Below are 19,524 nucleotides of genomic sequence, written 5' to 3'. Positions count from 1 at the left end.
CCGTCCAGCATAACCTGTTGGAGGCCGAGGGAGTGGGTGGACGCAGTCCGCCTACGCCTAAAAGGCCCCTCTCATGGCGAGGGAGGACCTGCTAAAAGAAACGGCCCCAAGTGAGTTCGGGGGACAGGAGTGAGGGTCAGAGGTTCAAAATGAGGGAACCGGAGGGGGACACTGATCAGAGAACCCCAGACAGCGCCCACTGCTCCTCAAAGGTATTGAGGGAGTCGGCAGACGCCGCCCAGAGGAACTCTGCCCGGATTTGTGACCAGAGGGAGGAACAGAAGTAGGCCCCATAGTCGCCAGTTGCCCCCTCTGCCAGCCTCCTCTCTGTAGTTTTATAAATTGCCATTTTGGCCACGGCCAGGAGGAGGCTGACGAGGTGGTCTCATGACTTCGTGGGGCCATGGATTAGGTGTGAGAGGATGAGAAGATGTGGGGAGAAATGCAGCCAGAACCTCATGAGGAGGTTCTGGAGGAGCCGGAAGAGGGGCTGCAGCCTGGCGCATTCGATATATATGTGCGCCAGGGTCTCCCTCATGCCGCAAAAGGTGCAAGTGTCTGGGGTGGGGGTGAACCGCGCCAGGCATACACCTGTGCTCACCGCTCCATGGAGAATTCTCCAGCTGATGTCCCCAGTGGGCCGCGGACCCAGACAGCATAAGCAGGGTGTTGCTATTGTTATTTATGTAAGTTCTATTTTTCTACAAACTCACTGCTATGAATATGTGAGGGGGTGCAATTTTATATTTTTGCCTCAGGTGCAAAATTAGCCTGTTAGGGTAGAGTGTGACAGAACCTATTACTGGAGGCAGCAAGAAGAATTTTTATTGTGGAATAACAATGAGTTTGTTCTGCTCTAACCACATCAACACAGAGATCTCACCTGAAATGGAGGTTCTGGTCAATTTCCCTCCGCAGACAAGTCCTGAGTGTCATCTCTTCATTGGTCAAGTTAATTAGCTATATGTGCTTAATCATCTATATCCACCTCTACATCTATGCACTGCTGCTTGACCCAGGGAGAGGTAGATCTGCACATTAACCTTTAGAGCTTTGCTTTTTCTATACAGCACCATTAAATGTCCAATCTAATGGATAGGCAGCTCCATTAATGGATAGGCAGCTCCAATGGATAGTACCTGATGCAGCCTATGGCAGCATATTGGAATACCGGGGGAGTGGGCAGGCATAGCCTGCCCACGACTAAAAGGCCCCTCTCACAATGAGGGGGGACCCACTAAAAAAAGCCCAGTCCCAAATAGATACGGGGGACAACGAAGGAGAAAAACAGGGGCGGGAGTGAGGGTCAAAGGTTTAAAATAAGGGAGCCGGAGGGGGATACCGAGCAGATGACACCGGACAGTGCCCACCGCTCCTCAAAGGTATCCAGGGAGTTGGTGGACGCCGCCCAGAGGAACTCTGCTCGGATTCGTGAACGGAGGGAGGAACGGAAGTAGGCCCCACAGTCGCAGGTCGCCCCCTCTGCCAGCCTCCTCTCCCTGGTTTTGTAGATTGCCATTTTGGCCATGGCCAGGAGGAGGCTGACGAGGAGGTCCCGCGACTTTGTGGGGCCACGGATAGGGTGTGACAGAATGAGGAGGTGTGGGGAAAAGTGCAGCCAGAACCCCAAGAGGAGGTTCTGGAGGAGCCGGAAGAGGGGCTGCAGCCTGGCGCACTCCATGTAGATGTGCACCAGGTTCTCCCTCATGCCGCAGAAGGTGCATGTGTCTGGGATGGGGGTGAACCGCGCCAGGTACATGCCCGTGCTCACCGCTCCATGGAGAATTCTCCAGCTGATGTCCCCGGTGGGCCGCGGACCCAGACAGCATAAGCAGGGTGTTGCTATTGTTATTTATGTAAGTTCTATTTTTCTACAAACTCACTGCTATGAATATGTGAGGGGGGTGCAATTTTATATTTTTGCCTCAGGTGCAAAATTAGCCTGTTCGGGTAGAGTGTGACAGAACCTATTACTGGAGGCAGCAAGTAGAATTTTTATTGTGGAATAACAATGAGTTTGTTCTGCTCTAACCACATCAACACAGAGATCTCACCTGAAATGGAGGTTCTGGTCAATTTCCCTCCGCAGACAAGTCCTGTGTCATCTCTTCATTGGTCAAGTTAATTAGCTATATGTGCTTAATCATCTATACCCACCTCTACATCTATGCACTGCTGCTTGACCCAGGAAGAGGTAGATCTGCACATTAACCTTTAGAGCTTTGCTTTTTCTGTACAGCACCGTTAAATGTGCAATCTAATGGATAGGCAGCTCCATTAATGGATAGGCAGCTCCAATGGATAGTACCTGATGCAGCCTATGGCAGACAAGGCATACTGTGCTCTCTCCTCCTACACATAAGAATTAGTTATTTATTCTTTCTTTTTTGCCTTAAATCTCAAAGAAGTCATTCACTCTTGAAAGTGGAGGCTTATTCCTTATATACAGAGAACCATGGCTGGCCCTGTCTTTGTATAGGCAGGACCTCTATCTTTGGGGTTCTCAAGCTGGTCGATTGCATAAGCACTAAAGTCAGAGTAAAATATGCATCAAAAAGAGACGATGATGATGATGACTTGAGGAAGAGGGCAGATACCAAGAGAAGATAAGTGCCAAAGAAGTAAAGACAATAGTTTTATACAAACTCACTCTCTCACACATTACCAAATCTCCTCATTCCCCTTACAAACAAATGTCCTTTGGCCAGCAAGCAACACCTAGCACCTCTTAGACCTGTGGTTCCTTAACATTTTAGTAATATGTCACACCCCAATGAGACAAACAATCCATGGCATGACCTCTTTTTAAAGCTGAATCAGTTGGTGAGAGATAGTTGCCCCTCCCTGCCAGCTCATTGGAGCATGAACCCTGCATTTAAACCACATCCCATTTCCAACAAGCTCCCTCCCTCCCACCTTGTCACAGCAGCGAGGAAGGGACAGCAACCTGCCTACCCATTCAGGTCAGAAAGCAGCATTTCAGATGCCTCCTGGCATGAACAGGCTCAGCCTTTCCCCTTGCGGTGGCTCTGCAAAGTGCCACTGGTGGTGGGGAAATTGATTAATCCTGTGCCAGCTGGGACTCAGGCAATCTGGCAGGGGGTCATCAGTTTCCCTGGCACATGGGCTACGTCTACACTAGCCCCAAACTTTTGAAGTTTACTAATGAAGCGCTGAAATGCATACTCAGCGCTTCATTAGCACGCGGGCGGCCGCGGCACTTCAAAATTGATGCGCCTCGCCGCCACGTGGCTCGTCCCAACGGGGCTCCTTTTCGAAAGGGAATATATGGGAATAAGGGGACTTCGAAGTAGGCGGGGTCCTTTCGAAAAGGAGCCCTGGCGGGACGAGCCACGTGGCAGCAAGGCGCGTCAATTTCGAAGTGCCGCGGCCGCCCGTGTGCTAATGAAGCGCTGAATATGCATTTCAGCGCTTCATTAGTAAACTTCGAAATGGCGATTTGCGTGGCCATTTCGAAGTTTGGGGCTAGTGTAGACATGGCCATGGTGACTTTGCAAAGAGCCACAGCAAGGGGAAAATGAAGCGATCTAATCAGCTAATGAGGCTCTGACTTCAAATTGCAGATTAACAGTGTAGATGGGGGGCAGCTTCAAAATAAGCCCCCCACTTCAGCTACATCTACACTAGCCCCTTAGTTTTGGAAGATGCATGGTAATGAGCAAGTTGGAAAGATGCTAATGAGGCACTGTCATGAATGTGTAGCACCTCCATAGCATAATGGCAGCCACGTGCAATTCGAAAGTGCCGCTTTTGAATCACATGCCACCTGTCTAGGCTGGGGCTTTTCAAAAGGACCCCCTGGATTTCAAAAGCCCCTTCTTCCCATTTGGTTTTAGGAGCACGGGGCTTTCAAGGCCTGGGGGGTCCTTTTGAAAGGCCCCCCATCTTCACGGGTGGTGCGCAATTCGAATGCGGCCTTTCGAATTGTGTGTGCCCACCATTATGCTAATGAGGTACTGCATATTCATGACAGCACCTTATTAGCATCTTCCCAACTCCATTATGGCCATGCCCCTTCCTTTGGAAGGGGCTAGTGTAGACGTAGCCTTTGACATTCCCGTATGTTGAAGCTGCCCCCATCTACACTGTCAATCTGCAATTCAAAGTCTGTCCTTTAAAATTCGTGCGGCCGCAGTTATGCTAATGACGCACTGAATATTCACATTAGCGCCTCATTAGCCTGCTTTTAACTGCCTCATTACCATTCCCCCTGCGATGGGAGGTGGCATGTGTAGATGCGGCCTTACGGTGCTACATGACCGCTGGTTTGTTTTCCTCCCGTCACCCTGACTCAGCAGACACCTGTCCCTGGTCAAAGTCATTCTCCAGTTCCTCCTGAAGGGCCTTTCCCAGGGTGTCCGGCGCTGGGATGGGCCAAGTGGAAAGGGGTGGGGATGGGAGGGGGGAAGAGAGCGGACGGGTGAGCCGAGAGTGTGGGGGGCGGGGCTAGTGCCCCCGCGGCTTGGAACAGGCTGCCGGGAGAACAGCGCAGAAGGGGCGGGGCGGGAGCGGGAGCGTGGGCGAGGCTGAGAAGGAGTAGCTAGTAGGGGGTGGGGCCGATGCCGTCACCGCCATGATGGAAGGGGCGGGGCCTGGTGGCGCCCAGAGGCCGGTTCGCCCGCTCCGGACGTGATGAGGTCGCACGCTACGGGGAGGGCGGAGCTAGTGGCCGCGGCGCAGTAGTGTCTCGTTTATTCGCTCGTTCGCGCGCGCGGTGGCCGTTTGACAATGGCACACCGCTACTTGCTGCTGTCGCGGGGCTGCTGCCGCCGCCGGGGCCTGCCTAGTGCGCTGACGCTGCAGCAGCTGCTCTCGGGCCGGGGCCCCTCCTTGACGGGGCTGGCGCAAGTGAGTGACACGGTGAGGGGGCGGAGGCGGGAGACGCTGTCAGTGTTGATGGCCGCCAGGCGCGCGCAACTCGGCCTGGTTGTCCCGTTGTGCCCGGGCGCGCTCCCGGGCAGCCTTCAACCCGGGCAGCCCCCGCGCGGGCCGTGCCGCCTGCCAGGAACGGGGGGCGTGTGCTCCGGCCCCGAACCGCTGCTGCCTCTCCCTGCTCGCTCGTGTCGCGTTTACCCCCGGCGGGCGGGGAGGGTCAGTCTGTGTAGGGCGTCGTGGGGCCTGGCTTTGCCTTTGGCCTTTAGGGAGCTGGGGATCAGGTTGCCCCGGACGTGGTGTGTCCCTGCCGAGTGGGAGCCGGCGGTATCTGCGCTAAAGCAAGGCCGCGGGGAGATGGTAGGGGGCGCGCGAGACCGTAGGGCGTTGGTCGCTGTCTAGTCCGGGCACTCGGTCAGCTCCTCTCAGAGGATTCTGGACTCCCACCGGTTAGTCGGTGCTCAGCCCTAAGCCAAGGGGTTTTTACAAAATTTTCCTGTGGCTCGCTTTCCAGGGAAGTGACAGGAGTTCAGAAGGACGAGTGCATTTGGAAGCTCACACGTGCAAGCTTTAGGTTGCATATTTTAATCTGAACAAGTGCAAAAATGCACAAATAGCACTGTCCTCTGTTGTCTCCTGGCTTTCTGTGAAATGGTGTGGGCTTTGTCTAATTCACACAACACAGGTGTGTGGAGCATAAAGCTTTGAGAGGTCACTCTGAAATGTAAAATCATTGCATAGAAAGGGAGAATGGTCTTACAGCGTTGAACTGGACATGAGCTATATTTAGTTCCTGGTTCTTCTACAGGCTTCCTAATCACAGTCTCTCAGTCTTTGCTGACTGCTGTGCTCTATCAGGAGTCTGATGTGTCTCGCATATCTCCGAAGTTTTACCTTACTTAAAAACTACTTGTTTACAAAGTCAGATATGGGAATATAAAGGTGTCAGTGCCTCAGTTTTCTGTAAGTAGTGCTGTCTGTTACATGCTGTGCAGAGGTCCAGAGCTGCCATGGAAGAGGTGCCTCTTCACCAGCAAGGACCCACTGCCTTCAGCAGGGGTCTGCCACAGCTCTTCCCTGCTGTACACAATCAAACTCTGGCATGAAGTTTCCAAGAGAGAAGCACCTCTCCTGCTGGGCCTTGATGCTGCTTTGGGAGTCCTCTCTCCTTGCTGTACCTGCCCAGTCAGCCTGTACCCCAAGCTCCTTATCCGTGTGCGCGCGCACTCACACACGCACATCCCTCCCAGCCAGAACCCTTACCACCCTGCACTCCAACCATATGCCCCAGCTTGAGTCCTGCATCCCTAGCCTCATACATGGCCCCACACACAGTTCAATCAGCTGCCACAGCCCTGAGCTCCCTCTCATACTTTGAATCCCTAACCCTGTCCCCACAATGTGAATTTTATTATGTGATCCAAAACACAAGTGATGATGTGCACATATGTGGGAAAATTAGAACTCTAGTCACAGCCCACTATTACAGAAAAATTGCCTTTTAATTTTTACCATTGATTTATAAAATCAATTGAAATTCAAATATTGTACTTGCATGTCAGTTTATAGTACACAGAGCAATATAAGCAAGTCATTGAATAAAATTTTCATTTGCACAGACTTTGCTAGTGCCTTTTATGCAGCCTGTTGTAAACCTGGACAAATATCTAGGTGAGTTGATGTCCCATGTGGAACATCAGTCCTTCTCTCTGTATCCCTGTGTGTACTTGGTTGAGAACCACCATTCTATGTGACCCTACACTACAGCCCTGTTTTGAAATAAGTTGTTCAGGGATAACTATTCCAAAATAGCTTATTTCAAAATAATGGTGCTACACACAAATGTATTTTGAAATAGCATGTCAGACACGTAGTGCCTGTTTTGAAAGTGCTGTTGGAGACCATAATGGCATCTTTTTAAATAGCACTATCCCATGTCTTAACAGCACCTGTTTCGAAATAGGTGTTATTCCACTGACGGTGAGGTTTATCAATTTTGAAATAATGTACCCTCTATTTTGAAATAGTGTATGCATAGTGTAGACGCTTGCAAAGTTATTGAAGTGTAGTCTAGTGTGGACATAGCCTTAATTTCTCTATGCCTCAGCTTTGTATCTGATAAAGGAATAGTTCACGTTGCTTCAAAGATAAATTAAGATTTATTAAGTGCTTAGGATGCATTAGCATGAGGTCTTAAAGACCAAATATATACTTTTTTCTCTAGGCATTGTTTGTTTTAACTCTTAGTTTCTTTGTTGCAGACTTTAGTCAGGCCTTACCTTTATGAGGGCATCTTTCTTAATGGTTTATTGTGGGCAATGCCACTAATATTAAGAAAGGTGAACAAATTTATTTGTGAGTGTATACTTACTATTTTGAATAAGTTTTCCTTTTAAGTAAATCTTTTGTTAAGGAGATGGACTGTGTCTGGTGACGAATGTTAGAAATGTAATACCTTAACTAGAGGAGATTCACTGGAAAGCATAACTTATAAGAAACTAAAGTAAAATGTGGAAATAACCATGTGGTTGTGCCTACCTTTATATAAGGTACTTTGGTATGCTGTGCCTGCCTTTATGTAAGGTAGTTTGCTGTGTGGTGCTCGTGCTTATGTAAGATAGACTACGTTTTAAGAATTAGTCTTTATTAGAAATCTTCAGGTTTTTTTTTCCTAAACAGGCTTTTGAAGTGGTTGATGGTTGTCTGATTAGGAGGATGTCAGCTGGGTCCAATTTACATTGTTCAGTTTAAGACAGTGGTTTTCAACCTTTCCAGACTACTTTGCCCCTTTTTGCAGTCTTGATTTGTCTTTTGTGTCCCACCAAGGTTAACCTCATTTTAAAACTTCTTACAAAATCCTACACAAAAGTACAGAAGTGTCACAGCAAACTAGAGGTTGAACCTCTCTAGTCCAGCACCCTCAGGACCTGAATGCTGAAGAATGAAAGAATTTGCCAGACCATGGGAAGTCAGTATAGGCCAGCACAGAGCCTGCAACCTAAGGCTCCTGAGCCACATGTGGGTCTTTAAAGACTTGTTTGTGGCTCCTGACACTATAATGGCAACATGTTAAAAAACCTCCTGATTATTTTTGATAAACGATGAGCATCTAAAAGCTCCAAAACAACAACTCATATCTAAACAGTATATTATATGTGATCTCAAAATGCTGGATAACTCCACTTAGTGTCCTCCAGTGACAGAGAGAAGGTTCAGGAGTGAAAGTCAGGAAGACAGTGGTACAAATACATGTGCAAAGTGTGAAGAAATAGAACATGTAAAAAGTTTGTGAACTTCCTGCAGTAAGTATGTGTCACATTACAAATCATGAGTGTACTGTTCTTAAAACAGAGATTACAAAAAGTGAGGTTTGATGTTACACTCATCCCTCGTTAAATGAGTACTTTGCTTATGAGTGCCTGCTAAAACAAGGGACACACATACCTAACTTTGTTCACTACACGAGTGAACTCCTCCACCCCGCTGCTAATACAAGCCTTACCCCACTCCTTGCAGACCCAACATGCTGCAGCCTGACACCCCCCTGCCGGCTCCGTGGCCCCAACCTGCTGCAGCCTAACACACACAAACCCCACCCCCCCGCCCAAGTCCATGTCTCCAACCATCTGCAGCCGGACACCCCCCACCCCCATTGGCTCTATGGCCCCAACCCGCCGCAGTCTCTCTCTCTCTCACACACACCCACCCACCCACCCCCTAGTGCGCCACCTGCCAGCCCCACAGACCCAAAACACTGCAGCCTGACCCCCTCCTCAGCCAGCCCCACAGTCTGACAGCCCCGCTTGCCCCTCAGCCTGAAACACAGCTGCCCTCATAGATCCAACCTGCTGTGGCCTTAACCCCCACGGACCCAACCCACTGCAGCCTTAACACCTGCCCTCCCTATAGACCCAACCCACCGCAGCCTTAATGCCCCTCCCACCCGCGTCCATCCCACGGACCCAATCTGCCACCAGGTTTTAACCCTCCCTTCCACTCATGACCCCCAACTGCCCCCAGCCTTTAACCCTCTCCAACCACCACCCCACAACCCAAAGTTCACTTCCCTTTCAAAAGCAGCACCATATGCTGCCACTCCTTTGCCAGGTTAGGAGCACTCAGAACCTATCAGAGACTTTTACGTGTATTTTGATGGGAATTTATGGTCCCTCTTACAAGTTTTCACCTACAAGCAGAAAGTTTGGAACCAGTTGTGCTTGTATAGCAAGGGATGAGTGTTTTTTATTAAGGACATTTCACATTCAGATGCTTTGTGGTTCTTGAATTATTGATTTTTTTTTTTTTTTTTTTTTTTTTTTTACTGAATTGTGTTAAAAAAGGGGGGGGAAGTGTCTCCTGCTGTTTTGATTACTGACCCCCAGTCTAGCACATTACCAACACTTCCACTACTTACTGGGCTCTTAGAAGACGTCTAGGGGTAAATTACAGCTAAATAACAATACAGAACACTGAGACCAGGCCTGTTGGGTAGAAACAAACTTTGGGGGTCATGGGAAGCTTGGCTGCACCCATGGTAAGCAGTTATCTCGCTAACTTAAAATCATGATGGATTATGAATGTTGCCAGAAGAGAATGTGCTGGGTGAGAGAAGTTCAACCTCTGTTACTGAAAACTTGCTTACTTTCTCATTTTACCATATAATTTTAAAATGAATCAATTGGAATATATTGTACTTAGGTTTTAGTATGTAGTGTGAACAAGTCATTGTATGAAATGTTTGTTTGTGCTGACTTTGCTAGTGCTTTTTGTGTAGCCTGTTGTAAAACTGAACAAATATTTAGATGAGTTGATGTACTTCTTGAAGACTTTTGTGTTCCCTAAGGGGCACACATACTCCTTATTGAGGAACCACTGGTTTAAGACTTTTTAAAAATAAAAATTTTAAAGCTTTTGCTGTGTCGTAAGTAACTAGTACTAGCACTTGTTTGTTGATAATCTCTTGAGTTTTGGGAAAAGATTAATTTTCTGCTGATGTAAATGAAAATGTAGGAGATTTTCTGTGCTTCTTGATAACATTCTGTGCATTAGAATTATGTAGACATAGTGACATTTCTTTTTTGTAAGGTGAAAAATTCTGATTTTTTTTACAACACCCAGCAACGCTGCTATTTTGTTTTGCAGCATAAGATTCTGAAGGACATTGAGCATGAGGCAGCATTTATTCAGTGGTACATGTCATCTTGTATTGTCTGACACTGTTAAATGGTGAGTAGAGTTGCATCACAGCCTTAACGTAACTCAGGTGTAAACCTGACCTGTATGCTCTCTACATTTCTCCATTGTAGACTATTTTATATTTGTGTCTTATCAAGATTGTTCAAAAATGCTCATTAGGTATTATTCTCTATCTCTAAGATGAATGTTCCTCAAATTCCGTTGTCGAGGCAACTGCTTTTTAATGCCTGTGTTTGGTAGGCTGGGTATGGCTTATAAAACGGCGTGAAGGCAAAGATGCTTTCTTTTCTGTTCTTCCCTCTTTGAAACACCTTGAAAGAATTGTATTCTTTTATCACACTCTGGCATTCTCAGCTCCAGCTGCTAACCTAAGAAGAGTTTCCCTAGCAGCAGTAGAATGATGTCATAAAAATCTTACATTTATTATAAAAGTTGTTAGCGTGAATTCATAATATCTTGTCTGTAATACTCCATGATAAAGTAGCCTTGGCTTTTCAATTATGTGGATCACTTCACATAGAATTCTAAAAAAAGTTTACATTGTTCAAGTGGGGTGAGAGAGGGAAATGCATGCATTTTTTAAAAATAACTTTGGTATAGATCTGTAGTCAATGTAAACATGAGTACAGTCAAAACTCAGGCCTCGTGTATACTAGGATGGTAGGTCAAACTTAGCTGACTCAGTTTTCTAAGGATTCAGTCCACAATACAGGGTCTGTTCTGCCAACTTTAACTCCTGTGGTCGATATTATTACTCCTGCTTTTCATGAGCGGTAATGCCAAATTTGACCTTGCATGGATGGACTTTTGAGTAGGGATGTAAAATCCTGTTTAGTTATCTGGTTAAAATGCTATGTTTAACTGATTAAACAGTTGTTGGGGCAGCTGGGGAGGCAACTCCAGTCTGGCCTCCCCAGCCATCCTGACCCTCTTCCCATCCACACTTCCCCTACAGTGGCTGCCATGGATGGGGTTACTCTGGCCTGGCTGGAACACCTCTGCCCGTGGCAACCCTGCAGGTCTGGAGCAGCTTCCTGCTCTCAGGGCAGCAGGCTGCTCCAGCCCTTACTGGTTAACCGGTTAAACATTAACAACTATACTTTAGGGCAGTGCAGATGGAGCAGTGTGAAATTTGATGTTCCTGGCCTCCTGAAAGTGTCCCAATGTGGGCACTCTGGCTAGCACTTTCAGCTCCTCTGCTCTTCAGGTGTACAGAAAATGGCCTGGAACAGTTTGAATTTCATTTCCTGTTTGGTAAGTGGAACAGGCAGCATACCTTAGCAGCACGTCTGGCCATGAATTCATAGGGTCTCAGACAAGCACCAGCATGGTGTGTGCAGGACATCCATGACCTTATGGCTGTGGGCGGGGATGAAGCTGTGCTGGCAGAACTACGAAGCAGCAGAAGAAATGTAGACACTATGCCAAGATATAATAGGGCATGATGGAAAAAGGATTCACCAGGGATGCCCAGCCAGGGTTTCATGAAAATGAAGGTGCTCAGACAGGCATACCAGCAGGAAGCAAATGGACATTCTGGGTCATTTCCACAAACATGCCACTCCCGTAAGCTGTTGTATGGGATTCGGAGGGATGGGCACAACCACTGACCACGAACAGTCCATGGATACCTCCCAAGAGATTCTTCAGGCATCTTCTGACAATAGCAGGGAAGACGCTGGATGAAGAGGCAGAGGGCAATGGTGAGTATGCAACCCGAGCAGCTGATCTCACCCACAGCTAGGACCTTTTTTCAATTTTGGGTCCCATCTCCTCCTCCCAGGATGTTTTGCTGCCAGGTTCGGACGTCGGGAAGGACACCTCGGGTGAGTTCTCATTTGTAATCATGCTATAATTGGGTTAAAGCAATTGGACGTGATCTGTGGCAGGTGCTGTACTACACATCTGGGGACCACCAGAATAACTTATTAACATGTCTGGGGCAGAGCAGCAGTCCTCCCTGCACATCTCCATAAAGCTCTCACAGGTACTCTTTAATCCTTCATGAAGTTTTTGGGAAGGCGTGCCTCATTCCGACCTCCATGATAGGATACCTTTCTATGCCAAGTCATCAATAAGTGATCTGGCATAATTGCAGCACAAAGCAGTGCAACATACCAACCAGCCTTCTGTCCACATTCAGTCAGCATCCATTCCATATTAATGAGTGCAATAGCAACCGAGAGGAAGGAGGGGAAGGTAGACATAAGTTAGGGACATTAAGCTGCTCCATCATGCCTACCCACTTCCCTTCCCTTCTGCAGGCGCATGAGGGAAGGAAAACTGTCACTGTACCAGCTGAGGGAGTAGTGGGGAAGCACATGGCAACTGCAAGAGCTACAGCCACAAGAGGAATGGGGGATGGCAGTGTGGCCTTTGCTATGGCTCGGCCACTCCCCCCTGCCCCTTCTCTGGTTTCCTGGGGGAAGAGAAGCAAAGCAGGGAGGGGAAGCATGTGGTGACCACCAGCACCATTGATCCCTGATAGCACAAGCTGCGTTGCCCCAGCTTGTGCCCCTCTCCCTTCTGTGGCTCCTGGGCAAAGGGAAACCTTAACTGTCCCAGCCTGGGCTGTTGGGGAGGGAAGCACACAATAGCTTTCATGCTTCCCGCTTCCCCTTGCATTGTGCACAGCTGCAGAACCTGCTTTTGGAATCCGTAGTCCCACACATGGCTAAAGAGAGCATGCCCCAATCGGTGCCTTACCAGGACTGGAAGAGAACAGAGTCAACCAGGTCCCTTAAGATCTCTGTATAGTACCTGCTGAACAGAGGATGCCTAAAAGCAAAAATTTGTCCTTGTGTATAACACATCTCTTCTTTCCCACAGAGGCCCTTTTATGAAACTTTGTATGCTTTAAACCTTACTTCAGTAAATGTATCTCCCTAATGTCTGTCCTTCACTTACATTTTGTTGCAGTGTGTGGAACAACAGTCTCTTTAATGATTGCCCTCCTGCCTCCAGCTGTTAGACTGGCACAGATCAGAAGGCGAAAACAAACTCAGCAACATACCTTCTTTGAGCATGTGCAAGCTGCCCACCCCGACAGGACACAGTTAAATGCTGAGAACCACACAGGAGGGACAGTAGGATGGATTGAGAAGACAGGAGGAGAAGAGAGATCTCAGTATGAAATCCAGTCCCAGGGTTTGATGTTGAAGCTCCTGGCGGCATACCTGAAAGAGGAGCACAGAGCCCTACTGCAGCCCATGCTGAACCATTTGCCCTCCTCAGCATGTTCCATACCCTTCTGTCCTCCTCAGTGCCCCAGAGTCTGGGGGTGGGGAAGTTAAGGGCAGCCTTCTGTTCAACCCCCAGGGACGTTTCTTAGAGCAGATGGCTAACATACCCTTACCAGTGATTGCAAAACACCTCTTGCCCTTGTTTTCCTGCACCTGGAGCCTCTGCCGTGAGCTTCTTTACTGTGGGTTTCATTTTATCCCCTAAATAAAAATGATTAAGCTCTCAAAAAGTGTCTTTATTGCCTGTGTTGCGCCACTGGGGGTGTGGAGTAGGAATTTTACATGGTTTACAGGACAGCACACACAATATGTGGAGCATCCCATTAACAGCAACAGACATGACTGTCATGTTGCTGTCTGGTCATTCATAAAGCTGTTTTTCATAGCCTCCCTGATTAGCAGTGAACCTTGCTTTCACTGAGGTCTAACCGTGCTATAGTATGTTTCTGATCAACTAGGTCATAATGTGTTTTAGCTTTATTTATGCTCTTACACCCTGGTTCACTAAAGACCAAACTAAACTGTATGAACACAATTGTTTGCTCTGATTAGATGGAACAAAAGCTGCTGAATTCTTGCCTTTTGTTCAGTTACTTGGAATTTAAATCATGAATAAAGTAAACATTTTTGCCAACAGACTTGCATTACTTTTTGGTGTTCCCAAAAGATGAGAACAGAAGAAAAGACGAGGCAAATTATTATCGAGGATGCGAGTGACGTATGAATAAATTTGAATATTGATTAGGTCAAGTCAATCACACCAGAGCAATGGACTGGACTAAAACTGAGTCCTTACCAATGCCCCCAGGATTTTACCCCGCGACCCTGCTCACCGTCTACGGTGGGTCTAATCACAACGGGGTTTCAGGGTGTGTGAACTGCGCTGCTGCGGTGTGTTTACCCAAGGAAGAAAATACAAACAAGATGTCAGGTTCAAACAGGGAGATAGGGTTTATTTTATAACTCAAAAGTATGAATTTTGGTAAGCTAAGTTGCACAAAATGTGTAAGCCCTTGTTTTTGTGGAATAGACACAGGACTTGAATACTATGGGTTATAGCCTTAAACAATAGGTAACTGCTGTAACAGCACTGCTATCTAATCCCTCAGCTACTTACTGTGCTTCTGGGACGGACCGTGCAGCCTTCGATGCGTGCTGTAAAATGGAAAGATTAACTTCAGAGCTGAGTTATATTTATTTATTTATTCCTGGATCTTCCTGAGGTTCACCAGGTCGCTCAACCCTTGGCCGACTACCGCGGGGAGCAGATCTTACTTAGAAAAAGAATTTGCCTGCGCTAAGCTAGGTCAATTCTCTAGTTAAATGGGTTGCCCTGCTGGCCAAGCAGGGGAGAGCCCAGTATATGCGGGGTTTCCTTCTGAGAGGTTTTCCCCTTAGTTAAGTGGAGGGGTTTTTCTAGTTAAAGGTTATCCCCTCAAAAAATGGCACTGCCTATTTCGACCGCCTTGTTATGGTGGCCCTTTATTGCAGAACCTAGATTACCCTTAAAGGGTTACTAAGGACACCAGGGTTTTCCCTTTATAGGGTTATCCCTGACCGCTCTACCCTCCTAAATAGGGGGGAGCTTATAGCTCTGGATTATAATAACAAAGCAGTTTACCTAACTACCCTCCTGTGTGCATGCAATAGTTTTAGGCTAGACCAATAGCATTGGCCCCCTGTGCCTTTACAGAAAGACAAGGAATACAAAATATAAGGCGCTGATCATGGACTTGGGGAAGTCCCAATCCACCCTCTATTACAAAACTGTATAAAAACATTAACTGCTCACCTAATTATTTAACCCTAAACCCAGACCATAAATACCTCCTTATTCCTGCTCTGTGATCCAGGCGCTGGGCCTGTAGTTCTCTTCGAGCTAGGAAGTTATGACCCTCACGGCGCGCTTGTACGGCAGCCGCGTCAGGTCAGACAGTAAAGGAGGGAGAAAGAGAGAGCCAGGAGGAAAAACCGGCTTGGTTAACAAAAACCTCCTGTGTTTTTAGGAACGACCGTGATATTTCAGACACCGGCCTGAGCTAGGGTCGGTGACTGGAAGGGCAGGGTCGCTGCTGCGGTTTCCCCGTGCAGGGCACCGTTGCTTAGGCGGTGCAGTCTGCCAGGCAAACCCTCCGGATAAAAGAACCGGAGCCTTACTAGTGATTTAGCTCTATGGAGACTGGAGCTCTTCTGGTCTTCAGGCTGGAGCTCTTCTGTTCTTCGACGGCCCACAGCGGCTAGAGAGCGATGACTGACACGCAGGTCAGCTTCGGCTCTTCTGCCAGCGATGTTCAGCTACAGGCTTAGTCCAGCTCTTAGCTCAGTCCTTCTCCGTAGTCTTCTTTCTTCTTCTTTGTCAGTTCTCCTCCAAGGTCTGGTCCGGAATGCCCCAAGCAGGGCTGCTCTCCTGAATATATGCAGCCTGGGTGGACCTGTTTGACAACCTCTGCCTGCTAGGTCCTCCTCAGTGCCACAATGTATCAAAGGGGCATTTGACTATTACATATGTATGAGGATTCTAAAGTAACCAATCAGTTTGAAACCTTTCAAACCATAACTTCATACATATTCATAGCCCGCCGAATATTAATTGCAACTGTCATTTTTTAACTGTCATTTTCCGGCAGCCATTTTGTGTTTCTAAAACTCCATTTTAACAGTGAATATGGTTTTTAATTTATCTAATTTTGATGTGGTTTGTGAGGGAAATATGTCACCACTGCTGGTAAAGCAGATTATAAGTTTAAAATGCTTAGCTTAAGAGCTATTTGGTCAGGATGCAGGGCAACCATACAGACACCACAGCTCATGGACAGGGACATATAAATCACCTCAGAAGAGGATATTTCTACAATTATCAGGCATAGTTTTCTTCTGAGTTTCAAGGCTACTTCTTTTACTACTTTCTGTCTTTGAGATGCATGTAGACTGCCATAAAGTCTTTGCTAGACACAGATTTTCCACTCTTTCTGTAGAGTCCATCCAGACGTGCATCTGTAATTGTCCCTTCTAAGAGAGGGTGGCTTCTTAGACCTAGCAGTTACTTAACAAAGTATGTTTGACTCTGGCATACTTTACTTTCTTAGTGAAAGGTTTTCTTGGATTTTTAGTACCAAGGTTTATTCTGAGGACCCTATGAAATCTGTGCTTATGAGAACATGGATGGAATCAAAACTAACTTGGAAAACACAGAATTAGAAAACAACTCTGAAAATCCCCAGTAGCAAAAGAGATTTCATAGGGATCTAAGTATGACAGCACAAAATAAAAATGGAGGGTGGCATCAACAGACTGAGGGCAGATTTATATTAGGGGAGAAAGTCAACCTAAGATGCACAACTCAAGCTACGAGAATAGTGTAACTGGAGTTGATGTACCATAGGTTGACTTTCTCGGCTGTCCCCACTGTGGGAGGTCGACAGGAGAAACTCTCCCTGAACTTCCCATATGCCTCCAAATGCAAGGAGTACCAGGGTTGATGGGGGCACCCTGAGCGTTTGATTTAGCGCATCCCTACTACATACACTAAATCGAACCATGGAAGAGCAATTTGTGCAGTATAGGTGCTGCAGTAAGTGTAAACGTACCCTGAGACTCTTCCACCTGCCTGTCTGTATCTCAGAAACGAATAAGGAGGTGATGAGCATTCATTCACATAAATTTCCCATAATTCCAAAACTGGGGGAAAGAATCAAACTTTTTTTTTCCCCAAAAAAAGTTTTTAATTAAAAAGCTTTTAAAAGACCATTGTTAACTGCTTTCAAAGGACATTCTTATAAATGTAGTTTATGGATTTCTCTGGCACAACATATAAATTTCTTCTTTCCCTCTTTGATATTAGACTCACCCTTTGGATAGAAAGTTAGTTTTACAGCCAGTATTTTCAAACATAATGTAGTTCTTAAATGTTTATAACCTTGAATTATCCTTCACAAATGTAGCCAAGTGAAGATATTAGGAACTTGTATAGATAGCCATAGTCCTTGTTCTGCTTTGCAGTGGTATCAGATGCTAGACCTAGTATAGTTATTTCTTTTCAGTCACCAAGTCTCAGGCTAGTTCGCTTCTAGTAGTTCCCTCCAGAAGCATAAAAGAGTTGAAAGCTCTTTGACACACGGGGAAGTAGTGGCAGGGTACATTTGTCTCTTTCCGTGGAAAGTTTCTGAGGAGCCATTCTTAGAAGAAGAGCTTAGCTTAAATAACTAAAAGATATAAAATATAAGAATGCCAGGAATTAGGTAAATTTGGATCATATTCAGAATTTACAACCCTTCTTTGGAAGAAAAAGGGGACTCCATCTTATGGTAAGAATACAACACTTTATTCAATATATTTATAAAAAATTTAAGGATCATCCAGATAATATTAAGTTGTAACTTGTCATTAAATTTAATTTATGTTTTAAATGCACCCTTTCCACTGACCTCTAAAGATTAAATCTCTGCAACTCAGGAAGGCACTTCAATTAATGTGTGAACTTGTCATGCATCTGCTGTAAATAGATCCCAATATATATAAAAGTTTTAGATCATCTTGAAGATTCTCTTTTTCTCACATGGGCTTCCCAGCTCTGTGTAAGTGCCCTTTTGCTGGACCTCTCAGCGCATCTTTCCTGTATAGAAGGAACTTAGACTGTTCTTTATAGAAACTCATGCCGTATCTGTGAGGTCTCACCTGCCCAACCAGCCTTATTGCTACAGTTCAAGTACCCATTTAGCTGATGATGTAAAAAATACATTTAGTATACGTTGTTATCCTAGGTCTGAGGTTAATGTGAAAAATGTAAAACTAGATATTTGTATGGCGTATCATATGCAATTATTTATAAGAATTTTGTGTATTTCATCATTTCGGTCTACACTGTTACGGGCAAGATTATAGATTTGTACAGTAAAGAAAACAAAGATTTGCCTATTCCAGAAAAACATATGATTATTGATTTCCACCTTTCTCCTAATTTTTTCTTTCTCTGATCATATCCACAGCAATGCTCACTGTCTTAGGGTGGGAAAGACTGGTCTGACACTAATACCTGATGACTGGTGTCATCTAAAGATCTCATTTGAAGATCTCTGGAGCACTTTCTTGTTGCCTAATTGTGTGTGTACTTCATTTTTCAGTTCCACGAACAAGTTACCGCTAGAGTGGCTACTAGCAAAAGTACTGTCTTGGCACGTGTAATTTCTGCTTGCAGAAGGCTCTTTTCCCAACCTCCTAAAGGTAATTAAACTTAGCATCAGTGAAATACAGCTCATTCAGTCCTATAGTGAGGACTATTCATGTTTTGTTTGGCCCCATTGTCCTCATAGACAACAGGTTTCAGCATTAAATGGCCACTGATAGCAAGATGGAGCACTGCATGCTGGGATCCGCAGACCACACCACATGCTAAAATAAGTGGAATTTGTTCCATCTTATGCCATTTAAACTAGTTTTCAGTTTCCTGACAATTTGTCAGTGCATTGCTTATTTTAAACAAAGATTATGAATCCCTGGTTTATAACTGATGAATTATTAATAAAATAGTGCTATAAAGGCTCATTTTTCCACAAGATTGAATTGAGATCTTGATACACTGAGATTTGTCACATATATTGTTTATAATATAAAGTATTTTTAGTTGAGACATTAACAGTGCAATTATATTTAAATATTACATATATCTGATGCTTGATAGCTAGGAAGGAGGATATGCATGTCCTATTGGTGAACTTTTGGAAAGCTTTTTCACTAGACCCCTCAATTCCCTCACCACTCCTTTCCCACCCACCCCCCTGCTACTTGGATTGGATGGGAGTAGTTAGAAGGCAAGACTCTTGTCCGGACTTTATCTAATCTCTTTATTTCCCAGTACCTTACACAACACCCTTTCATTTATTCGCTTGAAGGGCGGTTTGACTTTGTCTTAATGTTAATAAAATAAGATAATAAAAACTTTAGAGTAATATGTGCTTATTGCATTTAAGTACCCTCATTATTTGTCTTAGACCACTAGTCATTGATCCTTCTATCAGGCACTTTTTAATGTGTTCTCTTAATAGGATTTGAAAAATATTTTCCTAATGGAAAGAGAGCTAATGAATCCAAAGGCTCAGCTGGAGAAGCAAAAGGTACCAATAGACTGTTCCCAATTCAAACTTAGTTTTAAGCTACTTATTAATTCTGTTACTATATGACTGATATATTCATAATA

At 45.7% G+C, this 19,524-nt stretch overlaps 1 protein-coding gene across 2 annotated transcripts in view; it reads left to right on the top strand.

Moving 5' to 3' along the window:
- The first annotated feature begins 4,661 nt into the window (after positions 1-4,661).
- AFG3L2 (AFG3 like matrix AAA peptidase subunit 2) overlaps positions 4,662-19,524 on the top strand; it is a 40,161-nt gene continuing 25,298 nt past the window's right edge. Inside the window, exons 1-3 of one of the 2 annotated variants that reach the window (XM_074987478.1) lie at positions 4,662-4,869; positions 18,452-18,551; positions 19,373-19,441. In XM_074987478.1, the coding sequence (XP_074843579.1) occupies positions 4,750-4,869; positions 18,452-18,551; positions 19,373-19,441 (289 nt within the window). In that variant the 5' untranslated portion in view covers positions 4,662-4,749. The remainder of the gene's footprint in view (positions 4,870-18,451; positions 18,552-19,372; positions 19,442-19,524) is intronic. The other variant, XM_074987479.1, reaches the window with a different exon arrangement.

Source organism: Carettochelys insculpta, chromosome 2 (assembly GCF_033958435.1).
Source record: "Carettochelys insculpta isolate YL-2023 chromosome 2, ASM3395843v1, whole genome shotgun sequence".
Lineage (NCBI taxonomy): Eukaryota > Metazoa > Chordata > Testudines > Carettochelyidae > Carettochelys > Carettochelys insculpta.
This window is presented reverse-complemented; position numbering and strand designations above follow the sequence as displayed.